The sequence below is a fragment of the Drosophila kikkawai genome, chromosome 2L (genome assembly GCF_030179895.1).
Source record: "Drosophila kikkawai strain 14028-0561.14 chromosome 2L, DkikHiC1v2, whole genome shotgun sequence".
In the NCBI taxonomy this organism is placed as follows: Eukaryota; Metazoa; Arthropoda; class Insecta; order Diptera; family Drosophilidae; genus Drosophila; species Drosophila kikkawai.
In genome coordinates this window covers 27,105,282-27,117,771 of record NC_091728.1, presented here as the reverse complement: position 1 = coordinate 27,117,771, position 12,490 = coordinate 27,105,282, and the positions used below count along the sequence as shown (strand labels likewise).

Here is a 12,490-nt window from a genome sequence, read left to right as displayed (position 1 = left end):
ATAATCGATCGTTGATGAGTTGGCCTTTAGATGGCTCAGTTGCTAGTTGAGCTTCACGTCAATATCCAAAGAGAAGATTGCTAGACTCAGTTTGGGTTATCTTTATTGTACGTCCGAACACTTGTACGGTCTAAATCCAACTACTTTACTAGCAGCGATCAAGGAGAGCTTAAAGTCTATTTACAGTCGATCTTATCTCTAATCTTATGTGTATGTGTAGGTTACAATTGAGGGCATTAGAATAGTTATAATTGTAGTTATAGTTCTAGTTCTAGGTGTAGTTATAGTTATACATGACTCCCCCCCGACAAGTTTCGGCAATATTAATTGATGAAAAGTAAATAGTTGTAATACATATGCATACGTTCAATAGAATGTTAATATACTTGTTTTTCTTAATTTTAATCTTGGAATTTGTATTTTCTTTTAACTTGATCTTTGTAAATTTTCTTATTTATATTGTCATTTGATATGAGATAATTTCCGTCTTGATGGTAGTTTTGAGATAGCTTTTACTTAGGATTAGATTTACCAACTTTATTATTTTTTACATAATCGTTTATAAAATTATCTTTATCAGTATTATTATTCTTTACATTTAATTGTTCCTTACGATGCTTAACAATTTCTGAAAGATTCTGAAGTTGCTCTGAACTAAGTAAATTGTTTAAAAAATCTATTGGTCTATATTTTGTGGTAGAGTGAATAGTATTATTATAATGGAGAATTGCTTTATATACTTTGTTTTGAATTGTATCTTTATTTTTATCATCTGCGTTAAACAATCGGATATGTTCATTTAATGTTAAGTGTAGTCTTTCTATATCCGAGTTTCCTGTTTTTTTATAGGGAGTCGTATAATGTATATTTATATTGTTGTCTAGCAGAAACTGTTTTATACAGTTTATATTAAATTCATTGTCTGTTATAATCAGTTTGGGCTTTCCTAAATTTTGTATCCTATCTTTTAATGCTTTCAAGAGAGATATCCACGATCTATTTTTAAGATAATGTGCAGTAGCATATTTTGTCAATTTATCGATGGTGGTCAGATACATGATGTTTCTCATGGGAAACCAAATATCCATGTGAATTATTTCATTGTGTTGGGAAGGAGTTTCGGTTATGTTTAGCTTATATTTTATTGGGTTTCGATCGTACTTGGCTAAGTGACATATTTTACAGTTATTGACGTATTTTTGAATTTCTTTCTGAAGATTAGGATAATAATATATTTTTTTTATTTCTGAAAAAATTTCGTTGATACCCCTATGGTTGTTCTTTAAATATTCCTCGTCGATTATTTTCAAAATTTCTTCTCTATCTGTGATATCTTTAAGGAGTGCAAATGATCTTATTATATTAATATTAACGTTGTAGGCAAAAAATTGTCTATAGCATTCCTGGAATTTTACGTACAGGTTTATGTCTTCGCAAAAGATGGCTATTAAGCCTTTTTCAGGTAGAATGTCTCGCATTATATTTAATAAATCTGAGCTATTGCCATTTGTTTGTATAGTGATTCTTATTTTCTTTTTATATAAGATTTTAGTGGATCTTAATTCCTTATCAGACTTTTTCAGTACGATTTGAAATTTATATATGTTAAGAGCGTTTTCTGTATTTCGTATATATGTAATTTAAGTTGTCTGATTGAGCACTGTGAATGGTTTCATAATTTGATGGTTGGCTTGAAAACAAATTTATTAGGTCTAAGGAAAAGTCATAGTTTGGCTCATTGTTTTCTTTTAAAGATTGCATTGGATTTGTAAGTTCGCCCATAAATATATCGGTTTCATTTAAGTTTACAGAAAAGGTTTTATTCATTTCGGGACTATTTAGGGGTATATTATGATCGCAAATTCTACTAAGTCCGTCAGCTAACGCGTTTTCTTTTCCTTTAATGAATTCAATTTCGAAATCGTATTCGTTTGATTGAATTTTCCACCTTTGTAGCTTTAAGTTAGGTTCTTTTAAATTGTTAAGCCATACTAGTGGGCGGTGGTCGGTTTTAACTATAAATCTTCTCCCATACAAATAATAATGAAAATGTTTAATTCCCCAAAAGATAGCTAATAGTTCTTTTCCTATCGTGCTATAGTTAAGTTCGTGAGTTTTTAAAGTACGACTAGCATAGCATATAACGTTTTTATCCTGCATGAGTACCGCTCCCAAGGCATAGTTGCTGGCATCTGTAATAAGTGTAAACTGCTTTTTAAAGTCGGGATAGACTACAATTGGGTCGCTTTTGATTAATAGTTTTAATTTTTCAAATGCTTCTATAAATTCTAAGTCTTTTGTATTTATTTTAGAATTTTTTTTCAAGTATTTTATTAAATGTTTTGCAATTTTAGAAAAGTCTTTTATGTATCTTCTAAAATAGCTAGTAATTCCCAAAAAACTTTTAATTTGTTTTTGTGTCGTTGGTAGTCTTATTTTATCAATTGCCTCTACTTTCTTTGAGCTTGGTTTTAACCCGTCTCCATTAAGAACGTGCCCTAAAAACTCTATTTCGCATTTGGCAAACTCGCATTTGTCAATTTGAAGTTTCAAGTTAGCGTTGGCAAGACATTTTAATACTTTATTTAGATGTTCAATATGTTCTTCGATTGTTTTCGAAAAAATAAGAATGTCGTCCATGTATACAAGGCAGAAATGGTCTATATAGGGTCGAAGCAAATGGTTCATAAGTTTTTGGAAAGTTGCTGGGGCATTTCGAAGACCAAAAGGCATTCGCAAAAACTCATAATGTCCGTTGGCGGTAGAAAAGCTGTCTTCGGAATATCGCGTTCATTCATCTCTATTTGGTAGAACCCTTTAGCCAAATCGAGCGAAGAAAAGATTTTGCATCCTCCCAATTTGTGAAATATTTCGTCAATGTTAGGGATAGGATACCGATCTTCGATTGTTTGAGAGTTCAATTTTCTATAATCAACGACCAGCCGCCATTTCTGTTGGTTAGAAAGGTCTAATTTTTTTTGCACGACCCATAAGGGACTGTTATATGGACTACTTGAATGCCTTATTATTCCTTGTTTTAGCATTTCGTTTATTTGTTTATTCACCTCATCCTTATGGGCTTCGGGGTACCTATACGCTTTTGAATAGATAGGTATCTCGTTTTTTGTGGATAGTTTATGTTTAATTACACTTGTAAACGTTAAGTTGTCTCCTTCTTTATAGAAGATATTTTCGAACCGTTTTAGAATAATGCTAAGCTGGTTCTGGGAATTATAATCGAGATGTTCTAGCCTCATGAATTGATTTACATTAGCTCCGAAGTTTTTACACGGTTTTGGGTGTTGCATATATAACTTCAGGCTTACATTATTTAAAGTAATTTTATTTTCTCCGTAATTTATGATTGCATTTAAATCGTTCAATATATTTCCTCCAATTATACCGTCGAAATGGTCGTGAAAGTTGTATTCCAAGAACTCACACCAGTAATTTTTTATTCGAAATTCTTTGAATGAAGGAAATCTACAAAGTTTTTGTATTTTAATGGTGTTTCCCATTGCTTTTACTTTGACATCAATATTAGTTTTCCACTTCGGGTGGCAGACATTTTCATTAATGATACTGAAATCAGCTCCAGTATCAATAATGAATAGAAGTTCTCTTACGGAAGATTCGATTTTTATATAAGGTAATCTTGATGGTCCTTTAATTGAAAATTTTTATTAATCTGGCCTACGTCCATGGGAGTTGCCGAAGTATCATTGTTTGGGTTATAATTAACTATTTGTTGCGGTTGGATGGTGTTGTAGGACATTCGAGAATTAGTGTTTGGATTAGCAATATGTCTGTTAAGATAATTATTATTGTTTGCGAATCTTCTTATATTTTGCCTATTCGAAGTACCGGGGTTATCCTCTGCCCGTGGTTGGTTCTGATATTCAGTTTGGATTGGGTTATTTCGATTATAGTTATCGTTGCTAAAGTTTGTCCTAAAGGGAGTTTTATTATATAACTGTTTTCGAATGGGCCCATAGAGAGTATAATTCTGATGGCGAGCGTCTTCGATAATTTTGTATGCGTCATCTAATGACTGCGGATTCCTAGCAAAAATCATTGTTTTAGTACACTGATAAAAAAAAACAAGAATTTTGGTCATAAAAACGAGATTTTTCGGTCACGAAAATGGCTTAAGCATATTTTGGTCTTCTTTGGATATTTTCGGTCATCTTTTAAGTACTTTTTCATTCTACATTTGAGATTTTTCAAATATTATTTCAATCCTTAAAAAAGTTTAAAATAAGAACGATAAACGACCGAAAATCTTAAAAAATGACCATAACAAGGCTTAAATTAAGAAAAAAAAAAATTTGTTTGAATCCTAACGAGACCGGCCTTAGTTAATACTACTAAACATTCGTAATACCAAACATTTTAAATTAAACATTATTGTGAAAGAATTTTTACAATCTGTAATTATAGAGCTAGAAATGATTATTGTAAATTAAATTAGTATTAGAAATTTTATTAAAAGCTACTTACATTTTTTTCCCCGGCTGGGATCCGAACCCATGTCTCAAAATTCACAGACCGACCGCTTACCAACTGGGCCACTGAGGCAAATCAAACACTAATGTCGGGAACGTGAATACATACAGTTCCAAGGACAGAGAAAACAAAAAAAAAATGTATCTCCCCTCTGAGCTAAAAATAGATTTTTTAAGAATGGTCGTAAGAGCGAGACGGCACTATGACTTCCATTTTTGTGTGAGAAAAAAAGAGACAACACTAGAAGCCGTCTCTTCTGAATTTTTAAGATTAACAAAAATCTTAATTTACGATTTTTATTTCTTAAAATGAATCATTTTCGGTATTACTTTATGATTTTTTCTTCTTCTTATTAGAATATTTGGTCTTTTTTTAAGATTTTTTTTTTAAGAATGCCAAAAAATGTGCAAATCTTAAAAGTAGATTATTTTGTTCGTAAATACACCCTGAAAAATCTCCTTTCTAGAATTTTTGGTCTTATAGTAAGATTTTAAATTAAGAATGCGCAAAATCTCAAAAGAAGATTTTATTTTTTTTATCAGTGTAGGTTCGGGAAGATTGTCCCTAAAGATCCTAAGTGAAATCCTATTAACTTCCTCTGTACTAAATGGCTATGAATTCTACTAGCAATTTCATTGATTTTATTATAGTATTGCTCTATTGTGGATTCTATTCTACATAATTTTAGGGTATCTATCAATATGTCACTAGTCTCTTTTTCCCCAAAATGTTTTATTAGAATTTCTTTTAATTCGTTCCACGATCTAATGTTTCCGTATCTATGCAAAACGGGTCTTACTAATCCAATGCATTTGTTTTTTATGTAATTAAGTAAGAGGTTTTTAGATTGTTCATCGAACGTTTCGAAGTCATTAATTTGATTAATAAAATCTGGGAGCTGATTTTTGTCCGATCCATCAAAATCTTTTATAGTTTTTATACAATTTAAATAGAGATTAAACGACGCAATTATTTCGGTATTCATTTTTGTGTGGCTTTTGTATGTAGGTTAGTTATGTATAAAGTTATAAGCTTTCTTTAGAACAGTAAAGGTCTGGGGATAGGGTGAAAAGAATAAAGAACGGTGGTTGGTTTTACTTTGTATGTTATTGTCCAACGCAGCAGTCGAAGGTAGTAAAGCTCCAATGCAGCAGTCTTTTAGAATAATACAGCTCCAGCGAAAATCAATTGAAGAACGGTAATTGATTTTATTTTGCGTGTATTGTCCAACGCAGCAGTCGAAGGTAGTAAAGCTCCAATGCAGCAGTCTCTTAGAATAATACAGCTCCAGCGAAAATCAATTGAAGAACGGTAATTAATTTTATTTTGCGTGTATTGTCCAACGCAGCAGTCTCTGAAGGTAAGATAAGCGACAGCGATGATGATTGCCAAAGCTTGGTCTCGAAGATCGCCGGTGGACCGCTCAGGCGAGGGTAGAGCCGTTATCTTCTGTGCTGATAAGGCTGGCTTCGCTGGTTATGCTTGAGCCGCAATTTACGGGCTTTTATGGTCGTATTTCGTATGTTTGAAACGCGTGTTAAAGATTTTGTTTTGGAATTTAATTCCAAACGGGTGGTTTAATTTTTTGTTAGTCGTCGTCGCCAGTTATGTCGATGTTAGGGCCCAGTTTAGTAGCGGTCTCAGACAAGCCAGATCTTTATCAATCTCCGCGTCTTTTAGGTTTAGGGAGCTATTTCAACTAGGTCCAAAATCGATCGTTGATGAGTTGGCCTTTAGATGGCTCAGTTGCTAGTTGAGCTTCACGTCAATATCCAAAGAGAAGATTGCTAGACTCAGTTTGGGTTATCTTTATTGTACGTCCGAACACTTGTACGGTCTAAATCCAACTACTTTACTAGCAGCGATCAAGGAGAGCTTAAAGTCTATTTACAGTCGATCTTATCTCTAATCTTATGTGTATGTGTAGGTTCTATTGATGTTTATTCCACACCACCACAAGATCATTCTGGCAGGTAGTTATTTTATAAAAAATTTATTTCTGACCCCACCTCAGATTTGACAACAAAAGTTTTGCCGTGTTCAACCAGTTTTCTCGTTTTGGCGATAGGTCGATAGGTTCACCTCAAAAAGTTATCGCCAAGGTTGCCATATTGTTGGTGGAACGAAACAGCCAGTTAAAAATACTTATAAAATATAAATGAATACATTAATAACTTTAAAGGACCGCCAAAATGGTTGTTTATAAATAATGCTATTTAATGTGATTACTTAAATGGACCAAATTAACCAAATAATTATTTGAGACCACCGGAATTAAAACTGTGAAAAGTGTGGCAGCATCTTAGGTGCCTAGATTTGCTTAATTCTACCATTTTTTGCCTTTTTCTGGCTTAGAAAAAGGGCAATTGTAAATATAATAGGCAGTACTTTACGTTGTTTGCTTATTACCAACAACACAAGTTAGCTGCTTGAGCAGTGAGAAACGATGAGAAATCGAAACATCCGATAGCAGAAATTTGCCGAAAACCGGAGCAGCTAAAAACCAAAACGGTTCGTTTTCGCCCAAAACGAAATCGAAAAAATTTTACGATTACCGGAGCAGGCCTGAATATCATTTCTATAGAAAGGTCAACCGCGGCAAAAAAAAAAAAGTATAACCTCTCTAAAATTATAGTCACATATAAAAGTGTTCTTATTGATAAACATTGACAGAATCTAACATATTCTAAAACATATTTGAAAATATTCGAATGATAATTCTAGCGAAAGCGATTATTATTCGTTATTTTGGTGATAAAATCAGAAAAATTGGCATGTTTTGCTAATAACTTCTAGACCATAGGCATTATGCTTGCCTTTTTATATTTTAAAATTAGAATTAGAAAATTTAAAACAGTTTTCTTTGAAAACGCATACTCTTCATCTTTACTTAATCAGTAAAAAACAACATGTAAATTATAAAATTCTCTATTTAAAATTATTTTAAAACTCTTTTATTCAAATTAAAAAATAAAAATTGGTTTTAAAAGTTTTTCTTAATAAAATTTGGTATACATAAATTTTCCATCTTTCCAGCTAAATTTTTTGGTATTAACTTTTATTTTACTCATAACTCTGATTTGCGATCCCTGAGAAAATAAGATGGTTGGTGTGTTGCCTTTGTTACATATTGTAACGTTACGGCAAATAATGTTATCAAAAAGAGACTCACCTCTTTTGTTCGATTCCGAGCTCCCCAGAGCGTTTGCTTCGCATTTGCGTCGCACCCTAGCACCAGTGTCATCTTCGTGTCTTCGGACCGTTGCAGCAGCTTGGCTACAGGCTCAGGTGGTGCCGGCTCTTCGTGGGCCATGTAAGCCGAGGCGATGTTTACTCCGCTCCCATCCGCTGTAATGAATCTGGCAACTGCTAGATCCGGTGTGCTAAGATCAAGAAGTGTTATATTGATTCTTAATTACGCATCGGATTAGTGAATTCTGTGATCCTCAGGCGAGCGACTTTCTCGTCCCTAGTCAAAGCGTCCTGTATAAGTCTGATATCGATATGTAAAGCATGTGAGTTGCGCGTCAGTGTTAATCTGCCCGATTTTCAATATCGATGTTGGTTTGGAATGTGTCGTGGGACTTGTCACCTACCGTCCCACAGCTTGTTGGTGTCATCGACCTCTTCTAATAACTCGTCCGACTCGGGCAGAAAGACCTTAATCTTGGCCTTCCCTTTGCCGTATCAGATCTTAGGGTCTAGATTTTTTAACAGCGGCAGGCGGCGTTGATTAATGAAAAGAAGGAACGCTTTGCTCGACTTCATCTCTTTTTCGGCTTTAAAGATGGAATCTCCCTGGCGTGGACAAGCCTTATATTAAGCCCATGTGTCGCTTATCCTAGCCACACAGTCCACCAGAAAGCTCCAGGATAACCCATCGTCGCATCTGATCACCCGGTGGAACGGTCCGGTCGCCACGGTAACCAACCTGTCGGCTAGCCATGTCGGCCATCTTAGACTCACCCTTCTCCCAATTCTCCGACAGCAGAAGACCGTCACACAGTAGCACCTCTCGAACAAAAGCAGTTGCAAAAAGTCGTTGTCACAAAAACGATTTTAACCATACCTATTCTACAGGAAATTTATCATGGATTCCGAATCTGCAATAATTCAATTTTTAGATAGAAGAAATAAGCATTCAAAGTTGAACTTTGTTTCCATTATTGCATCATAAGAAAAGGAAAAATTGGTCACTTTCAGGTAACATTGCAGAAAAAAAGATTACCTATCGTCATGGTTTTTGCTTTTAATAATAGGCACATTCATAAACTGTAAGATAATCCGAAAAAAGGGAATTAGGTTTTGGGCTGCCAGGTGTCCATTTTTTCCCCTTTTTTCTGGCTAAAGTAGTTTATATCTACTACACTATTACTACGACCTTTGTGGATCTATTCTGGACCAAAATCAACTTTCATCTGCTGCGTCGAGCTGCGTCTGCGGGTAAAATATACCAAAATACCGACACAATTTCATACACACCAAAAAATATACTAACTGCAGCGCTCATGGTTTTGTGGCGGTTACACTTTGAAAAAAAAAAAAAAAGTTAAATTTTTTTCAGTTTTCAAATTATTTTTATATGAGCAAATACATAAATAAAAACTTAAAAAAAATTATTTTTTAAAAATTGTTTTCATTGACAAAAAAACCTATTTTTTTACTTTGATACCCTATAAAAAAAGGGAATGTCAAATGGCGTTTAAATTACTTTATTATCTTTTTTTGGTTCAAAAGGTATGATTTTTGCAACGTAAAATGGGAAAAGGCGCTAGAGTGAAAAATTTGTCGAAGTAGAAACGGATGGGGACATGGCTAGATCGGCTTGGCTGTTGATGCTGTTCAAGACATACTTTCTAGGGTCTAAAATAACTCCTTCACTGCGATGCAAACTTCTGACTTAAAGTATAATACCCTGCCAGGGTAGTAAAAAGTAAAAGTAGTATAATAAATGACTAATATTAACCGACCCCTTAATTACTAAATAAAATACCCGGTGGTTCGGCGTTACCACAGGATGATAGGTGGTTCGGAGTTCAGATCATTTAAGAAAGTACCCATTCACGAACTAGCTGGATACCTAGGTCAGACATGGCCAATCGATACCTCCAGTACTTTAGGGTATTTTTAAATGCTCTAGCACACTTGAATTATAATCTATACTCGATATGAGTTGTTTGAAAATCGGTTTATAGACATAGGTGATATTAGATAATAAAATGTTGATGTATGCTAACATTCTGCACCATCTACAGACAAAACCTATGCTCAACATGTTCCCAGCTACGTTCGCCTAATAATTTTTAACTTTGCTGATCCTGTTGGGCCAGACTTCAACTGCATTACCAGTTGAATTCTTTTTCTATAAAGAGGAATATTGGAAATATATTTCCGGTAGCTTAGTAATGAAATATTAGGTATATATTAAAATATATTCTGCTTAAATTTTCATTTCGATTTTGATTCTTTTTATAACCTGAATAACATTTTATATTTTCTTGGCAGTCATGCGACGCAATGCTGCGGGACACGGAGACTAGAGAGTTGTCAACTCGAAGCTTCGACTTAGCCATATTGGACGGCGCCTTCCCCGAATGCGCGTTAGGATTGGTGCACCTGCTAAAGATCCCATTTATGTATATAAACACAGTAGGCTTCTATACTGGTAGCCTATCTATTGCTGGAAATCCGGCAAGCTATGCCGTAACGCCGAACTTTTATTCTCGATTTACGGACACGATGAGTATCTACCAACGGGCTATAAATACGGGCATGCAAATTGGACAAAACCTTTTGCATATGGTAAGAAAAATATAAATTTAAAAAAAAGCAAACCTTAATCTTTTTGTTTATTCCTAGTACGTTATGCGGCGAACGCATCTTGTGTTGCAAGAACATTTGGGCAGCCATATACCGCACCCTTATGAAATGGCTCGTAATGTAAGCTTTATTTTACAAAATGGCCACGCAGTGGTGTCCTATCCCAGAGCCTTGAATCCAAATGTGGCAGAGGTGGCTTGCATTCACTGTAAACGAGCTAGGAAACTTCCAAAAGATCTAGAGGACTTTATTGGTGCTTCTGGAGTCTCGGGATTTATCTATGTATCGATGGGTTCATCTGTAAAAGCTGCGAATATGCCCGAATCGCTCCGTCGCATGCTTGTAAAGACGTTTGCCCACCTGCCATATCATGTGCTTTGGAAGTACGAAGGAAATGCGGCAGACATACATGATCTTACTTCAAACGTGAAACTTTCACGGTGGCTGCCTCAACAGGACATATTGGGTCATCCTAAACTACGAGCTTTTGTCACGCACGGAGGTTTGCTTAGCATGTTTGAGACTGTATTTCACGGAGTACCAGTCGTAACGATGCCAGTATTCTGCGATCATGATGTTAATTCTGCCAAAGCCGAGGTAGATGGCTACGCCGTCAAGCTGGATCTTGAGACGCTGTCTACCAATCAACTTTATAAGGCAATCATGAAAGTGATTCATGACCCGCGCTACAGAAATGCAGCTCGCTATCGTCAGAATCTTTTACTAGATCAGCGCTCGACAGCTTTGGAGACGGCCATATACTGGACCGAATATGTGCTGCGTCACAAAGGCGCTTATCATTTGCAAGCACCTTCGCGAAATATGACGTAATTTATAACATATTTAATATAAAGCATTTAATATCTTTTTTTGGTCCACAGATGGTGGCAGTACTATCTTCTAGACGTGTTTTCCCTTTATATGATTGCTCTCTTCAGCTTACTTATTTTACTGAAACGCCTTGACTTTCGGAATGAGAAGGTACACAGCATTCATATCACTACGTTTGCCTCCCCAACCGCATCGAGAATGAAGCCTAAGAAGCTTTAACTGGAACCTTCTTTTACAAAAATGCTTAGTAATAAGAAAGTTTTAAATTGTACTTAAGCAGCCAAAGTTTACTTGAGCATGCCTCAGAATAGGAACAAATTGATTTTCTTGTTACAAATCAATGGGAGTTAAAGCCTTGTAAATACGTTTTTACATTTATAATTAAAGAAATGAAAAATCTAGCCAAAGTCTACAAATCAAAGTGTGCCGAAAAGTTAATTACAAATGCAATTTAGTCATGGACCCATATATCAGGCCTGTGGTCCTTTCACTCTACGTTAAATAAATAAAAATACGGTGTTTAAAAATGTAAATATCGAACATTTGTTGTTTTTAATTTAAAATTATAAAAGGTTGATATGTGTATGACTTCTGGCAAACAGTGTCCGCTTTTGTCAAATTCTTGGTGGAATTTAAAATGCAGTACGTGTTTGTAGTGTGGGTGGTCAGCAGAAGGAGAAAACAGGGGGAACAGGATGGCCCAGGCAACTGAATTAACTGTGTGTTCCATCGGCAAATATAATATGTATATGTATATAATATATACTAAACTTTGCAAATGGAATTTTTTTTTTTTCGCGCGGTGTCCCGCTTCTTCCTCCCGTCCAACCGACTGAGGGGCGCAGCCGTGTGACGTACGACACGAATTGAGCTGCCCTAAAAGAAAGGGGCTCTCAACATCACCGTTTATTAGGTTATTAAGGAATACGACACCAAGCATCGTTCTACGGTTAGCTAGCGAGGGTAAGTTAATTAATAGAAGTCTACTAGAATAGGATGGTAGTCTCTCATCAGCATCCCAGGGTAGGCCACGGAGGGCGAAAAGTAAGAAGTTCTTTTGTACAGATTCAATACGGTTAATATGGACTCCGAATTGAGGACTCCAGTCGCATGAACCATACTCCAATATAGGGCGAACTAACGAAGTAAAAAGGGTCTTCGTTATATAAGGGGAATCGAATTCCTTCGACCACCTCTTAATAAAACCGAGCATGCCCCTGGCTTTATTAACCACGCACGAAATATGTTCAGAGAACGAAAGTTTAGGGTCTATGCGAACATTAAATCGTCAACAAGAGATATTCTTTCAAGAGCGCAATCATTTAGCATATAA

At 35.3% G+C, this 12,490-nt stretch overlaps 1 protein-coding gene across 1 annotated transcript in view; it reads left to right on the top strand.

Moving 5' to 3' along the window:
• Ugt50B3 (UDP-glycosyltransferase family 50 member B3) overlaps positions 1-11,690 on the top strand; it is a 52,723-nt gene extending 41,033 nt beyond the window's left edge. The window contains exons 5-7 of the mRNA XM_041775919.2: positions 10,012-10,308; positions 10,366-11,153; positions 11,208-11,690. Coding sequence (XP_041631853.1) covers positions 10,012-10,308; positions 10,366-11,153; positions 11,208-11,376 — 1,254 coding nt within the window. The 3' untranslated portion in view covers positions 11,377-11,690. The remainder of the gene's footprint in view (positions 1-10,011; positions 10,309-10,365; positions 11,154-11,207) is intronic.
• Positions 11,691-12,490: the final 800 nt, after the last annotated feature.